Source organism: Aquarana catesbeiana, linkage group LG03 (assembly GCF_042186555.1).
Source record: "Aquarana catesbeiana isolate 2022-GZ linkage group LG03, ASM4218655v1, whole genome shotgun sequence".
In the NCBI taxonomy this organism is placed as follows: Eukaryota; Metazoa; Chordata; class Amphibia; order Anura; family Ranidae; genus Aquarana; species Aquarana catesbeiana.
This window is the reverse complement of record NC_133326.1, coordinates 196,571,740-196,593,386: the sequence shown is the minus strand read 5'-3', so window position 1 is coordinate 196,593,386 and position 21,647 is coordinate 196,571,740. Positions and strand designations below refer to the sequence as shown.

General features: G+C 42.0%; 1 protein-coding gene across 1 annotated transcript in view; it reads right to left on the bottom strand.

The window, feature by feature from the left end:
* Window positions 1-21,647, bottom strand: part of CPNE8 (copine 8) — a 442,845-nt gene that overhangs the window by 266,831 nt on the left and 154,367 nt on the right. Inside the window, exon 2 of the mRNA XM_073619694.1 lies at window positions 602-642. Within this exon, the coding sequence (XP_073475795.1) occupies window positions 602-642 (41 nt within the window). The remainder of the gene's footprint in view (window positions 1-601; window positions 643-21,647) is intronic.

Genomic DNA, 21,647 nt, shown 5'->3' with positions numbered 1-21,647 from the left:
ACTAGCTAAAAGCCATTTCATGTTAACATGAATGAGATTTGTATGCTACAGCTGTATTGAAGCCAAGCTAAGTATAAAAGTTAAACAAATCAATTACATTAATAATTAATATGTAATGTCCCAATATGCTGTTGCTGACACTATATGTGAAAATCACACTGTTCCATGACACCACATACAGCTTAAAGGCATCACCTAAGCATGTAGTTTAGAGGATTTGTGTTTATTTTGTGAAACCCCCTGCAAATAAAAATGAGGCTTACAGAAACCACAAAGTAGTGAAGTAAAACTTTAAAAAAAAAAGAAATCACATACATCAGTCTTGTAATAAACACCTAATAATGTTGTGTACCAAAATAGCATAAATGTACCATGAAAATGACAGTGAAAATTTGGCAAAATGAGGCTAGCCCCAACTGTTTAAATGTATTTGTGTTCATGTAAATGTAAAATACAAAAATTGTGTATTTCTACCATCCTATTAAAATGTACTGCAGCCTGATTCTCCTGATATTAGCAATATTAATGTAAATGTAAAAAAATTTAATGCATTAAATAACTATGAATATATGGTTGTATTTGATAAAACAAGCTTACTTACATGGATCAGATTTGGAAAATGTGTCTCTGTCCAAAAGGTTCCTGTATGGAAAAAAAGATTTAATTCTATTAATTAGAGAACTGTACAGTATTGCAAGAATTACATACATATAAGGTCACTTATTTTACTCACTTCACTAAAGTATAATGTATGCAGTATTTTATTTACCTTTTTTTTTTTTACTTTTACAAATGATTTTTTTTTAATTTTCCGATTCACCAATTGCATAAGATTTTACTCTTCCCAAGTCTAATAAAAGCTAGTAGCATTCCACCCAGTGATGCAAACCACATCCACCAGTTTCAACAGAAAATGAAAAATAAAATTAGTAGTACTAAGTACAGCAGGAATTCCTCATTCATAATGTTTTACTGCAATAGGTAATCCAGCCCCAAAATGACGTCTCCCTCTAACCTGTTTCAACATAAAGTTTCTGGGGTTTTTTTTTTTTTGCACCAATCATGCCTGTTTGGTATGTAAAAGATTATTTATAAGAAATATTGAACAGCTTTTTGCTCCTTTAAGTACACCCTTCATGAGAAAATGATGTTGGCTACTACTGCCCATCTTTCTTTTTTAAAAGGGTTAACTGCCTGGTTGTCCTGCCTATATATTACATATATACACCTGAAAAATTACCTGCTTGAACTGCCATGAAATGGGGAAATGTGAAGCAGGCTCTCCCTTACTGGGACCTTCATGAATGACAGAAATCTAGTCAGTCTGTCTAAAGGAAGATGTAGCTGAGAGGTAGACACAAACCGTTGTAACCACATCCAAGCAATGCAGGGGTTTCTCTTTAGGATGAACCAGAGCAGGACAGAAAGATGGAAGATTAATGTCCTGGTTAAGGAGGAAGGCAGAGACCACCATAGAAACAAAGAAGGCTCATAAAGGAAAACAAAGAATTTTTTTTTTCATACAAAACAAAGCTGCCAACTTAGCCTTGCCTCATGTCAATGAGGCAATTACCTTGTGAGTTATAAAAGATAATGGAATATAACTGATGGGTTCAAAAGGTGGACTTTAAAGGGCCAAAAAACCCAAGCTGAGATCTCACTGAGTCACTGGACACTGTATAAGTGGAATTACAGTATGTGAGCAACACCTTGTACAAAGGCCTTCACTAGGAAAAGAGAAGCAAGTGGTAAAGCAAAGGAATTACAACAAACTGGCGGTGCTGTGTGCCCATAGAAAAACAAAGGGGAAGCAGATAAGCTGGAAATATAGGGATAGGCAAGTATGTACCTTTGATGTCCACATAGGCCAGATAGTGTGCCGGATTGATGGAGGTAATGACTGACCTGTTGGATTCCATGTGACATTTTTTGCACTCGAATATTTTGAGGTCCAGGGTGGATCAGATGCCCCTTCTGGCTTTGGGAATGGTGTACAGCTTGGATTAAAATCCCTGAAACCTTTCCACTTAAAGAACAAATATAATTACTCCTTGACCCAGGAGTTCTGCCAAGGCAGCATGGATATCTGTTAGTCTGTTTGTCATTTCAGACAGACTGGTAGATTTGACAACGTGAGGGGGAGAGGAGGCAGAGAAAGTGAAACTCTAAATATAAGCTACAAGCCTCTGACACCACAGCTTTTGCCTAGGCATTACAAATTCTCTCAGTCCAGGTGTTTGCAAAAGTTAATAGATGCCTCCTTCCCCCCTTTGGAAAGTTGGGGTGTCCGCTTATTGTGAGGAGGACTTGCAGACTTGGAGGACTTGGGGGCCCATGATTTTTGCCTTAGAAGCCTGCTGAAAATTCAATAATCCGTAAGGACGCTAAGGAAAACAAGGACTTGGAAAGGGTATCCAGATGCTTGTCTACTTGATCTTTAAATGCCAGAATATCCTCAACAGGAACAGTACTTTTTTTTTAGGTAAAAATAACACTGGGTTCACAATGGGATTTTGCTCAGTATTTCTGAGAAACAAAAAATTTTTCAAGAATAATTAAATCTTCATACAAAAACAGGTTTGTTGGATACACATGAACAATGCCATCAGATATGGGCCTCTGGAGGATATTCAGGGAGTCAACAGAAATTTAAAATCTTTCTTTGAAATTATAGAAGGTCCTAAATATGACTATGTGAAGCTTCTCCGTGGATGACTACTCCTGGCTGCTTTGACCTTGATTCAAATTTAATTGTAATCCCCTTTTTTCCCCATCACTCCCCCCACCCCCTTTTTTTTCTCTTACTTTTCCCCTTTTTTGGAGGTGCTGCTGAATGTGAAAATGTCCAAATCTGGCCTAAAGTGTCTATTTTGTGTGACCACCATTATTTTCCAGCACTGCCTTAAACCTCTTGGGCATGGAGTTCACCAGAGATTCAAAGGTTGCCACTGGAGTCCACGTCCACTCCTCCATGACAACATCACAGAGCTGGTGGATGTTAGAGACCTTGTGCTCCTCCACCTTCCATTTGAGGATGCCCCACAGATGCTCAATAGGGTTTAGGTCTGGAGACATGCTTGGCCAGTCCATCACCTTTACCCTCAGCTTCTTTAGCAAAGCGGTGATCATCTTGGAGGGGCGTTTGGGGTCGTTATGTTGTATTACTGCCCTGCGGCCCAGTCTCCTAAGGATAGGGATCATGCTCTGATTTTAGTATGTCACAGTACATGTTGGAATCCATGGTTCACTCAATGAACTGTAGCTCCCCAGTGCCGACAGCACTCATGCAGCCCCAGACCATGACACTCCCACCACCATGCTTAACAGTAGGCAAGACACACTTGTACTTTGTACTCCTTTGTACTCCTCACCTGGTTGCCACCACACACTCTTGACACTATCTGAACCAAATAAGTTTATCTTGGTCTCATCAGACCAAAGGACATGGTTCCAGTAATCCATGTCCTTAGTCAGCTTGTCTTCAGCAAACTGTTTGTGGGCTTTCTTGTGCATCATCTTTAGAAAAGGCTTCCTTCTGGGACGACAGCCATGCAGACCAATTTGATGTAGGTTGTGGCGTATGGTCTGAGCACGGACAGGCTGACCCCCCACCCCTTCAACCTCTGCAGCAATTCTGGCAGCACTCATACGTCCATTTCCTAAAGACAACCTCTGGCTATGACGCTAAGCATGTGCACTCAACTTCTTTGGTCGACCATGGCGAGGCCTGTTCTGAGTGGAACCTGTCCTGTTAAACCGCTGTATGGCCTTGACAACCATGCTGTAGCTCAGTTTCAGTGTCTTGGCAGTCTTCTTGTAGCCTAGGCCATCTTTATGTAAAGCAACAATTCTTTTTTTCAGATGCTCAGAGAGTTCTTTGCCACGAGGTGCCATGTTGAACTTCCGGTGACCAGTATGAGAGAGTGAGAGCGATAACACCAAATTTAACACACCTGCTCCCCATTCACACCTGAGATCCTGTAACACTAACGAGTCACATGACAGTGGGGAGGGAAAATGGCTAATTGGGCCCAATTTGGACATTTTCACTTAGGGGTGTACTCAATTTTGTTGCCAGCAGTTTAGACATTAATGGCTGTGTGTTGAGTTATTTTGCGGGAACAGCAAATTTACACTGTTATACAAGCTGCACACTCACTAATTTACATTGTAGCAAAGTATCATTTCTTCAGTATTGTCACATGAAAAGATATAATAAAATAGCTACAAAAATGTGAGGGGTGTACTCACTTTTGTGAGATACTGTATGTCAGCAGACTAAGGCTCCTTAGTACAATCCAAATAGGAATAGTGAGACTTCTTTCATCCACAGCTTACTTTGCCATGGCTGCTGCAGCCGCAGGAATGTCAGACACAGACTCTGGAGGAGAGGACTTCCAAGTACACTTACGGCCTTTTGTGAGTCAGTTATCAAGGCTGTGATTAACTATTGGCCATTAAGGTCAATAAGTTCTAGGGACAATGACCCAAAACTGTCAACGTCAGGTCCTCTCCTGCAATCTTCTCTGGGCCAAAGCTTACTTAAAATGGTCTGTTGCAAAACGGAAACCATTCTGGGGTCAAGGAATCAAAATGTGTCATTCTTTTTGTTAACTATGGATGCCAGGTCCTCCGGACTAAAAAAGGAAAGAGAACTTCCAGCATGTTATCAATGCTCAGTTCAAAAGCCTGCATCTCTGATGGTAAGAGAGTGCATTAGTGCGTATGAAATGGGCAGCTTGCACATCTGAAAAAGCTCCATCAATGCTGAAAGATATATTCACGTTTAGGAGCGGCATACTGTATGTTCCCATCTGGACGATTTCAGGGACAGCCTTGCATATTTCAGCAGGACAAGGCTTAACCACATACTGCATCTATGACAACAGCATGGATTCATAGTAGAAGAGTCTGGGTGATGAACTGGCCTACCTGCAGTCCAGACCTTTCACCAATTGAAAATATTTAGCGCATCTTGAAAACAAAAAATACGACAATGACAACCTAGAAGTGTTAAGCAGTTAGAATCCTATATCAGGCAAGAATTGAATAATATTCATCTGCCAAAACTCAAGCAACTGGTCTCCTCAGTTCCCAGAAACTTACATAGTGTTGTTAAAAGTGAAGAGGATGCAATACTCGGAATGGTCAGGGGTAGGTAGTGGGGTCCCACAGGGTTCTGTGCTGGGACCAATCCTATTTAATTTATTCATAAATGACCTGGAGGATGTGGTAAACAGTTCAATCTTTGTTTTTGCGGAAGATACTAAGCTAAGCAGGGCAATAACTTCTCCGCAGGATGTGGAAACCTTGCAAGAAGATCTGAACAAATTAATGGGGTGGGCAACTACATGGAAAATGAGGTTTAATGTAGAAAAATTGAAAATAATGCATTTGGGTGGCAAAAATATGAAGGCAATCTATACACTAGGGGGAGAACCTCTGGGGGAATCTAGGATGGAAAAGGAACTGGGGTCCTAGTAGATGATAGGCCCAGCAATGGCATGCAATGCCAAGCTTCTGCTAGCAAAGCAAACGGAACATTGGCGTGCATTAAAAAAGGGATTAACTCCAGGGATAAAGCGATAATTCTCCCACTCTACAAGACTCTGGCCCGGCCGCACCTAGAGTATGCTGTCCAGTTCTGGGCACCAGTCCTCAGGAAGGATGTACTGGAAATGGAGCGAGTAAAAAGAAGGGCAGCAAAGCTAATAAAGGGTCTGGAGGATATTAGTTATGAAGAAAGGTTGCGAGCACTGAACTTGTTCTCTCTGAAGAAGAGACGCTTGAGAGGGGATATGATTTCAATTCACAAATACCGTAATGGTGACCCCCACAATAGGGATAAAACTTTTTCGTGGAAGGGGAGTTTAACAAGACACATGGCCACTCATTAAAATTAGAGAAAAAGGAGGTTTAACCATAAACTACGTAGAGGGTTATTTACTGTAAGAGCGGCCAGGATGTGGAATTCCCTTCCACAGGCGGTGGTATCAGCGGGGGGGCATCGATAGTTCTTAAAATTGTACATTTTCTCAGTTTCACTTTCACCCCCTTCCTGCCCAGGCCAATTTTCAGCTTTCAGCACTGTCGCACTTTGAATGACAATTGCACGGTCATGCAATGTACCTAAACAAAATTTTTATCATTTTTTTGAGACAGACAGAGCTTTCTGTTGGTTTTATTTAATCAACTCTGGTTTTTTTTTATTCTTGGCTGAATGAAAATGACTGAAAATTTGGAAAAGAAAAAAACGTTTTTCTTACTTTATGTCATAAAATTCTGTAAATAAGTAATTTTTCTCCTTCGCTGATGTGCACTGATGAAGCTGTGCTGATATGCGACACTGATGGACACCGTTGGGGCTGAACTGATAATTAAGGCACTCATGAGTGCCCTGATTATCAGTGTAGATGTCCCCTATGTGCATTGCAGCTTACCGGCTCTCCTCTCACATGCTGTAAGTGTGAGGAGAGGATTGCCAATAACCAGCAAATCCTGCTTACACTGTGATAAGCTGTGATTGGACACAGCTCATCACATGGTAAAGAACCACTGTGATTGGCTCCGTACCCCGACCTGTAATCAGCTGTGTCAAAAGGACACAGCAATCACAGATCCCTGCTGATGCACGCCACAGGGGAGGACATCAACAGACACCCTACCGGAAATGTGCGACCACGCTGTAGTCAATGTTCAGCTATAGCACAGTCGGGAAGAGGTTAAACACATTATATGTTTTCTATTTTCTATTGTGAATAAAATATGTGTTTATGAGATTTGCAAATCATTATATTCTGTTTTTATGTAGATTTTGCACAGCATCCCAACTTTTTTAACTAAGGGTTGTAAGTACTGGAGAATGCAACAAGTAGAACCAATGAACATGTCACATTCCAGACAATCTTTGCGCCTAAAGCGGGCATACTCCCAGGAAACAGGATCACACCAGAGGCTGCATAATGGCCCTGGACTTGTAAACGGTCTCCCACCAGTACACTAGGTGTCTTGAGCAGAGCCCAGCTCCCAAGGGTACCAGCTAGCTCCACAACCCTCATTCCAGCAGGGTCAGAGTATGGCCTTCAAGGTGGTGCCAAAGATAAGCCAATCTGCATAGCTGGATAAGGAGTCCCTGCTCAGCAGCATAAATAAGAATCTTAGCTGAAGAGAAAATTGTTTTGATATAAGTAAAAACAGCTAAAAAATGTTGATACACTTTTCTCCAAAAAGAAAAGACACTCATCCTCCTGGCAAATGATTAATGGAACAAGGGGTTCTTGGGGTTATACCTGGCTGGCCAACGGCTTTTTTCTTTGCAAGTGTCCAGCAGTATAATATTCTTGATTCTACTGATACTGTGTACTTGATGAACGAATAAGAAAATTAAAGCAGTATTATAGTGGTTGTAAAGGCTGAAGGTTTTTTACCTTAATGCATTCTCTACATTAAGGTAAAAATAATTCTGTTTTCACTTGGTGATCCAACCGATAGGTCTGTTATTTTTCTTTTTGTAATTCCTTTATTTATTTTCAAAATGATGCAATTTTAACAGTCAGAAACAGATGACAAAGGTTATAGTAAAAACAGAAATGTGTAACAGAAAGGGTTAATTGTTAGACTAGCGATGTCAAATATCGATTCCCCCAGCTATGCACTCTGTATTATACGTGTAAGGGCGAAGCTGTGTGATGAAGTTATCAGTGCGCTATGACGGGGAGGCTTCAAGACAGTTATTTTAATAACCCAATACAAATATTATGGCTACCAGGGCCATACAGTAAGTAACACACTCACAGCTGTCTGGGAGGCTTACCTCTCGAGTACCAGCTGAGCCCAGCCATGGGACATAACAGATGGGTGATGTAAAACAGGATATTCACATTATCTGACTAAACCAGCCCATGACTGGGTACGTATTAGGGAAGGGGGAAGGAGGAGGGAAGGGGGAAGGAGGAGGGGAAGGGGGAAGGAGGAGGGGTGGGGGGGTGGGTGACAGGAGTCTGAGGGGGGTGGTGTGGAAGGTAGGGGAAAGGGTAGTGGGGTGAAGAGGAGGGGAAAGGAAGAGGAAGATGGTGCTCCCCGACTAGGAAGCAACTCGAGCCCTAAGGATCAGTCAGGCTATGCAGTCTCTTGGAGGTACGCTTCAGTGTAAATGTAGTGTTGCCATGGTCACCATGTCTCCCGAAAGGCCTCCTTCCTGCCGTACAAGGTGGCAGTGAGATCCTCTATGTTTCTTAGCTCATTCACCTTGGCAAACCACAGGGATTTCCTCAGTGGAATCTCCGATCTCCAACACAGGGGGATGCATGCTTTAGCAGCCTTTAATAGCTGGACAGTAAGGGAGGCTTTGTATTTCTCGAGGGGTCGCTTTGAGAGGTGCAGCAAGCAAGCCCCGGGGTCCCCCTCCAGAGTAACATTGGTCAGGTGCTTGATCGTGCATGCCACCCCCAGCCAAAAGGGCCTGATTTTAGGGCATTCCCAGAAGCTGTGAAGTATCGTTCCCTCACCTGTACCACATCGCCAGCATAGACTGGGGACTTGCGGGGAAAAGCGGTGCAGAGTAGTAGGCACTCTATACCATTGGGTCATTATCTCTCTGGTCTCTTGGACTCTGGTAGCTATGGATGACTTCTGGGCAAAGTGTAGGATCTTCTCTTTTTGCGAGACAGTAAATCGGACTCCCAAATCTGCTTCCCACTTAGAGAGGAATGGGGGATAAACCCTTCTGCTGGTAGAATCAAGGAGGAGTAGATTAGAGATAAGCAGTGGCGGACCGGTTACCCGCGGTGGCAGATTTGTTCTAGTTTCGTGAGCTGTCGTGATATGCCCGGGGTCCGTGTGCACCGGCACAAAAAGTTGCGCAGTTGAAGACCGCTCCAGAAGTCCAGCGGGGGGTCTGTAGCAGACACCCCTGCTTCTACTGAGAGTTGGCCATTCTGCCCCAGAAAGTCGTGACGGCCGAGCTGCCCACCCGCAGTCCGACGCCTAAAAATAGGATTCAGATGGCTGGGTGGGAAGTCTGGGTTATCCAAAATTGGCACCATAGGGGAGGGTATCGGGGACACTGAGTAGTGTCGGAAGGAGTCTCTGGCCACCTTTAATGTGCTGCCTAGTGTGGGATGGTCAGTGAGGTCCCTCGGCAGAGGGGTGGTAGTCCATGGCCAACTCTTGGCCATTCCATCAGAGTCCTCCAATTCCATCGCCACCCACTGTTTAGCCTCTGCATGGCAATGCCAGTCAACCACTCTAGTAAGGTGCACCGCCCTGTAATAGGCCTTCATGTCCGGGAGACCAACTTCACCCCTGCGCTTTGCCAGATGGAGAAGCTGCAGTCTGAGACGATGTGACCAAAGTCTCAGAACATCGAGTCGACTCGCTTAAAGAATGGATGGGGAAGGCTAATGGGAAGGGCTTGCAGCAGGTATAGTACCCTAGGCAGGGCGGTCATCTTGATGGCATTGCCCCATCCAAACCATGTCAAAGTAAGGGAGTGCTAGTGGAGGAGGTCCATTTTGAGACAGAGAAGTAGTGGGGTAAAGTTCGCCTGATACAGGTCAGAGGGATCAGAGGTAATGTCAACTCCTAAATAGGGAAGGGTGTTGGTCGCCCAGCGTAGAAGGTACTCTGAGCGCAGGCGACTGACAATGTCTTTGCCCGCTGTGATGTTGAGAAGGGAGGATTTGGATAGATCGATTTGGAAAAAAGAGAGAGCCCCGTACTCCTGTAGGGAGTGAAGTAGGTTAGGAAGTGAGGTGAGTGGTTCTGTTAGAAAGAATATGAAGTCATCCGCAAAGACCACTTTGTAGCCACTTTGTAGGACCCAGAGGATTTGTTATAACCAATAATGCCTGAATTTGCCCTTATTCTGCATAAGAGAGGCTCCAGTGTGAGTATGAAGATCAGCAGGGACAAGGGGCAGCCCTGTCTTGTGCCGTTGCGAATGTTAAAGTAGCTGGACCTCGTCTCATTGACTTTGACTGTGGCCGTAGGGTGGGAGTACAGAGATAAGATCCAACTTAGCATCGACAATTGAAATCCGATGTGTTCCAGGGTGGCCCGTATAAAGGACCAATCAATGCGGTCAAAAGCATTCTCTGCGTCGGTTGACAGCAGTAGAAGGGTTCGCCCTGATGTCTTGGCCGCGTGGATTAGGTTTACCACCCTGATGGTGTTGTCGTGGGGCTCCTGTTGCGGTACGAAGCCCACTTGGTCCCTATGGATTAGGCTTGGTATATGTAAGAGTATCCTATTAGCCAGTATCTTGGCAAACAATTTCAGGTCGGTGTTCAAGAGAGCTATCGGACGATAGCTCCCGTACCGTAGTGGGTCTTTCCCCTCCTTCGGGATAAGGGATATGTAGGCTCTTAGAGTGTCTATCAGAAAGGAATTGCCTTCTGTGATCGAGTTGAGGGCCGACACCAGAGGTCGAGAAAGCATCTCAAAGAAGACTTTGTACTAGGTTGGAGTGAAGCCATCAGGGCCGGGGGCCTTCTTTGGTTTCGAGTTTGCCAGAGAGGTCTGTTATTTTTCAACATACTTTAACAGACCAAGTTGTCCACACTAAGTAGCAGTTAGAGGATTGAGACAAACCATTTGACACTGACAGGGGTACCTAAAATGGTCAGCTTTTATTCATTTGTGTAAACCTTTTATCCCAAGTAGAAAAAAACTCTTTGCTGTAACTACTTATAAAGTGTTATGAGTTCAGCTTCTATTTGTTAGTCAAGTCCATCTAAATCTGATAGTCTAACACTACCCTCCCCCCAGAATGACTGTTCTGCCTCTTCAACCTAATCACTGAAGTGTGATCTCTATAACTGATCCAGTTGTGATGAGACAGCTATAACTTACAGTATCAGTAGAACTGGCAGACAGTGACTGCAGTATCTTATCATTTGGTGTGGAACATTTTTTTTAAAGAAGTGCATGCACTACTTTCTCTGCATTCTGGTGTGATTTCAGCTCGTTCAGATGAATGGGCTGCAAAATTGAACCACACGGGAACCTGCAAGAATAGCATAGGAACATGGACCAAGTTTCTCTGTGATTCAGGTGTGTACGGGCTCTTAATATTGATATTGTTGAGGAGATGGAGCTGCATGGGAATAATATAGTTGGAGAGCATGGAAACGGTTAATTTTTTATACATCTATACCATCCTGTCATCCTTTCTCAGCCTTTTTAGATCTTCTGCCCAAGAGAGAAAATCTTACATTTTCCTCACCAAACCCGCTAACACTTTAAAACATTTTTAGCTATGGGATTCTGAATACCATGTAGTTCTACTTGTGCTAATGGATGTCATACTTCTTAAACATTTTTCTTTAAAATGTTATTCACTGTCAGCAGCTCACCTCCCCTTCTGCCTCCTCAGAGTGTTTAAAGGCTGAAGAAAAATGTCAAATGCTGATCTTCAGTTAAAAATGCTGTTTATGCTGACATGCAAGGGGATGCTGGCACATGTATGCATATCTGGCAAGTCAGATCTTATCTGCATATTTTTTCTGGGTAAATTACTCAAAGCATAGAAGACAGAAGGCAGTAAGACAGATAGGTAACTAGCAGTTGCAGGATTATAAGTCAGCAACGGCATACATCACATTAACTTGCTTGAGTTGTCAAATGCATATGTATATTTCGGAAGTGAAGCCCTATAGAGTTCAATGGACCATACCGACAAAGCCACAGAGTTCCATTCTGCTTGGTTCTGTGACAGCCTGAAGCAGGCAGGGCACAGATGGATATTTGGAAGGATATAAGACATGCTCTAAACTTCCATTCTCTTGAATCTTTAAAGGGAATATATTAATATATACACATATATACATATATATATACACACACACACACACACACACACACACACACACACACACACACACACATATACCCTGCTTTTAAACAATGGTTGTACTTTACTGTCGCTCCTTCTCACAATGCAAGTCTGAATCACCATACTCATTAAAAACAAAGCACTCCTTGTGTGGCTCTTATCCCAACAGTTGTTAAGCATGAAAATATAGCACTGGGCCCCTAAAAGCTACTTCTTGTTATTGAATTACAAATCTCTTTATATAATAACAAAATATAATCTAAAATTTAAAAATATGCTTGTAAAACTGTCTAAACTTAAACACTAGCGCGTAAAATACTAGCTCAAAATGTGAAATAAGGTAACCTCTTATTGCCATCCATATTTACAGTGCCTTGCAAAAGTATTTACCCCTTGGCATTTTTTGTATTTTGCTGCCTCAGAACCTGGAATTAACATTGATTGTTTGAGGTTTGAGCAAACAACAAATAGGACAAAATAACAGAAAAAGTCAATATGCATAACTATTCAACCCCCTAAAGTCAATACTTTGTAGAGCCATCTTTTGCGGCCATCACAGCTTCAAGTCACTTTGGATAAGTCTCTATGAGCTTGCCACATCTTACCACTGGGATTTTTGCCCATTCCTCCTTGCAAAACTGCTCCAGCTCCTTTAAGTTGGATGGTTTGCACTTGTGAACAGCAATCTTTAAGTCTGGCCACAGATTTTCTATTGGATTGAGGTCTGGGCTTTGACTAGGCCATTCCAACACATTTACATGTTTCCCCTTAAGCCACTCAAGTGTTGCTTTAGCAGTGTGTTTGGGGTCATTGTCCTGCTGAAAGGTGAACCTCCGTCCTAGCATCAAATCACACACAGAGTGGTACAGGTTTTGCTCAAGAATTTTCCTGTATTTAGCACCATCCATCTTTCCCTCTGACCATTTTCCCAGTCCCGACTGCTGAAAAACATCCCCACAGCATGATGCTGCCACCACCATGTTTCACTGTGGGGATGGTGTTCTTTGGGTGATGTGATGTGTTGGGTTTGTGCCAGACATAGCGTTTCTTTGATAGCCAAAAAGTTCAACTTTAGTATCATCAGACCAGAGCACCTTCCTCCATACATTTTGGGAGTCTCCCACATGCCTTTTCGCAAACTCAAAACGTGCCATTTTGTTTTTTGCTGAAAGTAATGGCTTTCTTCTGGCCACTCTGCCATAAAGCCCAACTCTATGGAGCGTACAGCTTATTGTCGTCCTATGTACAAATACTCCAGTCTCTGCTGTGGAACTCTGCATCTCCTCCAGGTTTACCTTAGGTCTCTGTGCTGCCTCTCTGATTAATGCTCTCCTTGCCCGGTCTGTGAGTTTTGGTGTGCAGCCGTCTCTTGACAGGTTTGCTGTTGTGCCAATGTTCTTTTCATTTGGTTATGATAGATTTGATGGTGCTCCTAGGGACCATCAAAGATTTGGATATTTTTTTTATAACCTAACCCTGACTTGTACTTCTCAACAACATTGTGCCTTACTTGTTTGGAGAGTACCTTGGTCTTTATGGCAGTGTTTGGTTAGTGGTGCCTCTTGCTTAGGTGTTGCAGCCTCTGGGGCCTTTCAAAAAAGTGTGTATATGTAATGACAGACCATGTGACACTTAGATTGCACACAGGTGGACATCACTTCACTAATTATGTGACTTCTGAAGGTATTTGGCACCAGAGCTTTTTATGGTCTTCATAACAAAGGGGATGAATACATACGCACATGCCAATTATCAGTTTTTAATTTCTGAAAAATAGTTTTATGTATATATTTTTCTAATTTTACTTCACCAACTTAGACTATTGTGTTCTGATCCATCACATATAATTCAGATTAAAAAAACATTGAACTAAAGGCTGCAATGTAACAAAATAGGTAAAAAGCCAAGGGGGTGAATATTTTTGCAAGGCACTGTATGGATGTGTTAGCAAGCTGGTGGGCTGTAGTACAGAGCTGCAACATTTATGTGTACAGCCACCATCCCTTCTTCACCCAGAGCTCCCAGCACAGTGACCATGCTGTCACCAGTAGTTCACAGTTATTCACAACTGGGAGCTAGTGGGGTGTGCTCCTGATCACAAGAGCACTGTAAAAGCCAATTATAGTGATCATATGGTTGGAAGCCCATGTAACGCCTCTGCCATTACAAACTTAAAAAGCTGGCTTCTGCCAGCCAGATATGGTAAAATACACTTTTCAATATTCTTTAAAAGAAAACTTTACTTTTGCTAAGGAACAAAAACAAACCCTGCAAGAGAACTACACGTCAAGGTTCCTAGTAAACTTTTTGAGGTTTCATACAATTTTCTATACTGAAGAAACTGCTGTATACCGTTTGGCATTTTTTCTCAATCTCAATGCAAAATATAAATTATTCTTCATTAATCAACTCCACTGGGCCGGTCTCAAGTGTTGCTTCTGAGCAGTGACATGGGATCAACAAGAAGAACCAGAGAAAGCTATAGAAAACTATAGAGATTGACACTCCAAGAAGTGTCGGTTTATCAGCAGACTTTGCAGAACAATTTCTAGTGCTCAAAGTGGAATTCAGTGCTGCGGGCAGCAGGAGAAGTAAATATACAATCTCTTCTTTACAGGTATGGGCTTAGTTGAAGATACTTTAGTATGTGACAGGGTTGCTTTAAAGTCCATCTCCAGGAAACACGATCTCTCTTTTCATCCCTTCCACCCCTACTCATTGCCATTTAGCACTTGTTGAGAGTCCCCAATGTTGGGCAGTCAATAGGCAGTGTCTATGTCTCCTTAATAAAAAAAGAGAGAAGACTTGGGATATGTTACCTGACTTTGGAAAAACAGACATGGAACGTTTGTTCATTTGATGAAAAATGACCAACCCTTCAAAGCCCATCGTGCCCTTCTCATCAAAACATTAAAAATTTGAGTACACATTAGAAGCAAATGACAAGAATTCTACCACAGCGTGTTCCATGACTTGCGTGTCATGGTCCATTCAATGGGCACACGTGAATACTCGCATTTACTCTTGCCTGCACTATACTTTTTTGTATTACTTGAACTAAAGGAGAGAAAGAGAAATGGAAAGAGGTAAGACTATTTAATATACTTTAAGGGATAGGAAACCCAGAACCGGTGGTTGGGAGAAATACAAAGGTCAATGGTTGCACTGTAGGCGCAGTAAGGCAAACAAGAAATGTACCTGTGCATTCTATACATGAAACTAAAAAACCTTCTGTGTGCAGCAACATCCCCTAGCCCCTCCTAATACTTACCTGAGCCCCATCTCGATTCAGCAATGTGCACAAGAGTAGCAGCTCTCCCGGGTCTCTTCCTCCTCATTGGCTGAAACATTGGCTCCCGCTACTGTCTATCACAGCCAGTGAATCAATAAGGAGAGAACAGGGCAGGGCCAAGCCACACTCCGTGTGTGAATAGACACAAAGAGCAGCAGCTCCTTAGCGAGCCTGCTCGGGTGCCCCATAGCAAGCTGCTTGCTATGGGGGTACTTAGCAGGAGGGAGGAATCAGGAGTGCCAGCGGGGGACCTGAGAAGAGGAGGATCGGGGTTGCTCTGTGCGAAACCACTGCACAGAGCAGGTAATTATGACACATTTGTTATTTTTAAAAAAATTGCCTTTAATATCACTTTAATTCAGCCATGTGGCAAATGAAAAATACTGATTTGCTGGGTGAACATTATGCTATGGGATAACCCTGAAAAACAATCAGAATGAGTAGAAATTGGAAAATAGTGTAAGGCTACTGCAGCACACCCACGAACATTTATTACAAACCAGTTCAGTGCAGAAATAGCATATGGACCGATAAAGGATCTAAAAGGACCTCTATCAATTCACTTCCAGTGAGCAGGTTTTTGAATTATCTACTCTATGAAATAGGTCACAAAACTGCATTTGTGAACTGTAGGCAGATCATATTTAACTAATTTGTCCATCTTTAACAGTGTACCAAATAAACCAATCAGCGTTCAAAAATAAACAGTTGATAAGTAGTGGAAATCAAATGTTACAGTCCCTCAAATGTTTTTCCCATGCAATACTAGTTTGCTCTTCCAATTACGTGCAACCCACACAAAGTAAAATTGTTGTGTTAAAAAACGTTGTGTTCATTGCTACTGTCACTTTGCTATATTATTTTAGATCCTAAGCACAGGCAACTAAATTAACCATTTACATCATAGTTGCTGTGAGTGGCCACCTAATGAAATTAACGAAATATTAAAAGATTGATCCACAATCCAACAATGTATACAGTACATTTGTGGTAATATTTGATTCACGTCACCAATTAACATTCAACATGCATACCCTATGCAAATAAACAACAAAGCCTTTATGACAAGGTTTTTTGCAGAGATCATCATTTGCTGAAATATATATACTGATCATAATCTTCAAAAGCACACATAAACTTCAGGATGTGGGTAGTTTAAAGATCTTGGGCTAAACTGATCAAACCTCAACATACATAACTTTTGTGCATACGGTCATGAAGGCAGTTTTACATGACTTTGAAAAAAAACTGTATCATAAACACTCTTTTTTTGGCCTTATACACCAGTCAGTGTAGTGTGTACATGGCTTGTCAGATGATTCTTTATATGAATTGTGAAGATGTTGCTTATTTCAGTTACTGCTGTCAGCTTTTCCTGATCGCTAATGATGTGGAGCTACTAAATTACTAGTGTGTGAAAGACACATGGAGACTCATAGAACTTTCCTTTGTGCTTTCATAAAGCTTGCCGTTTTATCCAGAACATCTATTTATGTCCACAATTAGTTCTATTGTTTCTTAAAATCAAAGAACAGATGCAAGGAATAAACACTGGTTCAGATCAGAAATTGTTTTCATTTCTGAAGTCATAGACAGAAAAGTCACAGAAAATTACAGAGACTAATAATCACTGTAAAACAGCACTTTTTCTTACAATGCTTTATCTTTGTCACAGACTTAAAAAAAAAACATGAAAGGCAAAAGCAAATTACAAATGTCTTTCACTTACAAACATATTGGCACTTAAGCTGCAGAAATTACAAATATGATTTGGTAGTGTGAAGCTATGCAAGTACACCAAATCCCCTTTAATAATTATGTTGCACTCATCTGGAGCTTTAGGTGGATTTATTATGGCCACGAGTGGTAGCAACATAACAACTGTTTTCAGAAAAAGACCCCCCCCAAATAAAGGGAAGATGGGTATTTTTTTAATTTACTGACCTTTTTAATTATACAACACTCCCCCCACCCCAACCTACCCCTCTATCTCTGGTAATGCAACACTCTACAGGCTATCAGACTGCTCTGTCATACAAATAGCAAAGTACCCAGTACCCCCCCCCCATGTTGAGGGCATGTGTGACCCCCCCCCCCCTTTTCCTGGCAACCCAGGCTGCATGCTCAAATAAGGGGCTGTAATGGATATTGAGAGGGACCTCATGTTTTTTTTTCTTCTATGTGTGAGGTTCCCTCCTGAAATCCAAACCAGACTCGAAGGATCTGGTATGGAATTGGGAAGGGGATTGCTAAAAGTTTCACTTGACTCTGTAGCTGGAGGTATGTTCAGAGGAACACCAATTCATTCGGCCATTTGCACAAGATTCCCTGGATGTATAGTACTGCACAAATGTTTTGGGCAGGTGTGTAGAAATGCTGCATAGTAAGAATGTTTTCAAAAATATATATTTTAATAGTTTTATTTTATCAGTTTACAAAATGCAAAGTGAGCAAACTGAAGAAAAATCCAAATCAAATCAATATTTGGTGTGATTAACCTTGGGCTTCAAACCACATCAATTCTTACTTTGCACACTTTGTACACTTGCACAAAGTTAGGGATTTTGTAGGATTGGAGTCAGGTGTATGATTAACCAACCATACCAACCAGGTACTAATGATCATCAATTTCATATGTGGGTTGCAACACAGTCACTAACTGAAACAGAAGCAGCTGTGTAGGAGGCTTAAAACTGGGTGACGAACAGCCAAATTCTGCTACTAAGGTTAGGTTGTGGAAGACAGTTTCATGTCACAGGTCATACACCATGGCAAGACTGAGCACAGCATAAAGACACAAGGTAGTTATACTGTATCAATAGGGTCTCTTCCAGGCAAAGATTTAAAAGCATACTGGAGTTTCAAGATGTGCTGTTTAAGTTCTTTTGAAGAAAACAGGCAAAGTTGAGGACCGTAGGTGCAGTGAAAGACACATCATGCTTACTGACCTTTGACACTGGAAAATGTCCAGCAGTGCCATATGCAAGGAACTGGCGAAAACCAGTGGGACTCAGGTACACCCATCTACTGTCCAGAGAAGTCTGGGCAGAAGTGGTCTTCATGGAGGAATTGCAGCCAAAAAGCCATACCTCTGACATGGAAACAAGGCTAAGCGGCTCAACTATGCACAAAAACATAGGAATTGGGTTGCATAAAAATGGCAGCAGGTGCTCTGGGACGGAGGAGTCAAAATTTGAAATGTTTGGTTGTAGCAGGAGGCAGTTTATTCACCGAAGGGCTGGAGAGGGGTACAATAATGAGTGTCTGCAGGCAACCGGGAAGCATGGTGGAGGTTTCTTGCAAGTTTGAGGTTGCAGTTCTGCAAATAGGGTTTGAGATTTGGTCAGGATCAATGGTATCTTCAATGCTGAGAAATACAGGCAGATATTTATCCATCATTCCATACCATCAGGGAGGCATGCAATTGGCCCCAAAATTATTCTGCAGCAGGACAACAACCCCAAACATACAGCCAATGACATTAAGAACTATCTTCAGTGTAAAAAAGGACAAGAAGTACAGGAAGTGATGGTTTGACCCCACAGATCTCAACATCATTGAGTCTTATTGGGAGTACATGACATGACAGAAGGATTTGAGGCAGCCTACATCCACAAGATGTTTGGAACAACCTACCGGCCAAGTTCCTTCAAATACTGTGTGCAAGTGTACCTAGAAGAATTGATGCTGTTTTAATAGCAAATGGTGGTCACACCATAAATTGATTTGATTTGGATTTCTTTTCTATTTATTTCAGTTTTGTAAATTGATAAAAATTAAGAATTAGCACTTCTATTTCTGAAAACATTCTAAGGCCCCATGCAGTTTTTCTAAACTCTCCTAGAAGCCTTTCCTTTGGCAGCAGCGTTTTGGCAGAAAAAAAGCTTTTAAAGTGTCTAAAGGTTTTACAAGCTTTTAGGCTTTAGGCATGTTTACTGGTTTCAAGAGCTTGGGCGTTCATTCATTTCATTGGCAAGAACAATAATTTATTCTGGTGATTAAAATTAATTAACGCTCAAGTGCTAAACCTAGTGTTTAGGCGCGTTTAGACGCATGTAGCACCGTTTAGCAGCATCAAGCATTTTTTCTGAGAAAACTCTGCTGCTCCTATATACACTGGCAGTGAGGTTTTTTTCTGCCTCTAAAAGCCCCTGCCACTAAATGCTGCTAAAAGCCTGTGTGTGAATAGACACATAGGCTAACATGCAGGGGAGTTTAGAGGCAGGGGAAAAAAAAAGCAGCACCTGACGCCCCTAGAAGCAACTGCATAAACATCCAGTGTGCATGAGGCTTTATTTTACAGACTTTTTTCACACCTGCCTAAAATTTTTGCACAGTGCAGAAGTCTCCCTCATATCTGTTCCCCCACTGGTCAAATACTTTTAGCCTAATAACTCTAAGTGTCAGCCTAACAAGTCACGTTTCATTCAGTACAATAGAACCGTTATAATAGGAGCGACTCAAGTCAGTTCGATTTAGAAAAAGGTTCCTGTACTACTTGGGGGCGACTTCGGAGCAGCTTGCATTGACTTCTATACAGAAGTCGTTTTGTAAGCCGTGCTGAAGTTGCACTGTATGGGGTGGCTTCAGAATCGGATGAGAGTCGGAGCGACTTTGAAACTGCCCCAGTGTGAACCGGCAATCGAGGTTCAATGTTTTTAAGTTATTTTAATCTTTAGATCAAATGTTAGAAGGTTCACCTTGTTCACATTGGTGCGATTTGACATGTCAAATTGGCGGCAATTGCACCGTTGTAATTGGTGCGGCACCGCAATTTCCAAAAGTAATTTCTGTACTACTTTTTGGCGACTTCGGGGTGCCATTTTTTATTGACATCAGTGCATAAACCTGCACAGAAGTCTTTGAAATTCCCCCCGTAGTTGGGACTGACATACGGGAATGAAATCGTTTGAGTTCAGCTGAACTCTCACGATTTCCTCCTGCTGTCAGTGTGAACCAGGACCTGGGCCTTTGTCATCGTAATTCACCTGCTGCTATCCCAGGGACACCATTTCATATCGAACTACCTTAAGTTTACCTTCAAATATCATTATATTTAGAAATCCAAATTCCCATATCTGCAAATAAATAAAAATAAAAAAGATTCTAATTGTGGTTGCGATCAAATATTTGCACATTCTGACCCAGAAATGAGTCATTGTGCTGGTCAGGATCCCCATCTAGGTGGACGTGGCGAGGTCCCTTTTTAGCAAAGAGGAGGTTCTGCTCATTTGCCGGGTAAATGTAGGATATGTGCTTACTCAACGTGGGGGTGGATGTGGTAGTTAGATTTGGTGTGGGTGGGGTTCATTGGTTTGTTTGGCATCACCACACATTTGCTTCTGGCCCATGTGCACACATCACTTCCTGCATTTGTTCTGCTGATGTAAATCAGTAAGGACTATGCAAATATAAATGAGATCGGAATCAAGGGGGCCCCCAGATCCCGGCCCCCCCTCCATGTGAATGGGTATTGGGTACATTTTACCCCTACCCATTCACTTAACAAAGCAGTGAAATGTGACAAAAGACAATAGCCGGTTTTTGACAATTCCTTTATTGAAAATGTCTTCTTTCCTCCGCTTCTTCCTCCATCTTCCTCCGCTTCTTCCTCCGGTCTTCCTTCGGTTTTCTCCTTCTTCCTCCAGCTGCTTCTTCCCCCGCTTCTTTCTCCATCTCCCTCCGCTTCTTCATTCTCCGCAAATCGCACCAATGTGAACCAGGGCTGACACATACAACACTGCCTATCCACCAGCTGAATGCATTACCTGCAATTCTCCACAGCTGTTATATATAGAGATTACATTAGATCTTAGTTATGAGGAAAGGTTGCGAGCACTGAACTTATTCTCTCTGGAGAAGAGACGCTTGAGAGGGGATATGATTTCAATTTACAAATACTGTACTGGTGACCCCACAATAGGGATAAAACTTTTTCGCAGAAGAGAGTTTAATAAGACTCGTGGCCACTCATTACAATTAGAAGAAAAGAGGTTTAACCTTAAAATACGTAGAGGGTTCTTTACTGTAAGAGCGGCAAGGATGTGGAATTCCCTTCCACAGGCGGTGGTCTCAGCGGGGAGCATTGATAGCTTCAAGAAACTATTAGATAATCACCTGAATGACCGCAACATACAGGGATATATAATGTAATACTGACACATAATCACACACATAGGTTGGACTTGATGGACTTGTGTCTTTTTTCAACCTCACCTACTATGTAACTATCTTTATCATTTACTTGCAGGTGTGCGGAAGAGATTTGTTTTTTTGGTGCACAAATACATATAGAAATGATAAGATATAAAAGAAAGATAGTGTGCTTCCCCAAAACGAATTAAAAAGAAAGAAAAAAAAAAAGAGGGAAAAAAAAAAACACAACAAACAAGCTCAATAAATGTATTTTTATTTTGCCAGCAGAAACAAAAAATTATGTACATTCATTTACTAGCTTCAAAAAATGCTACAGGATATATGGTGCTACATTTAGCAAAACAGTTAGCAATTGGGTTTTAAGGG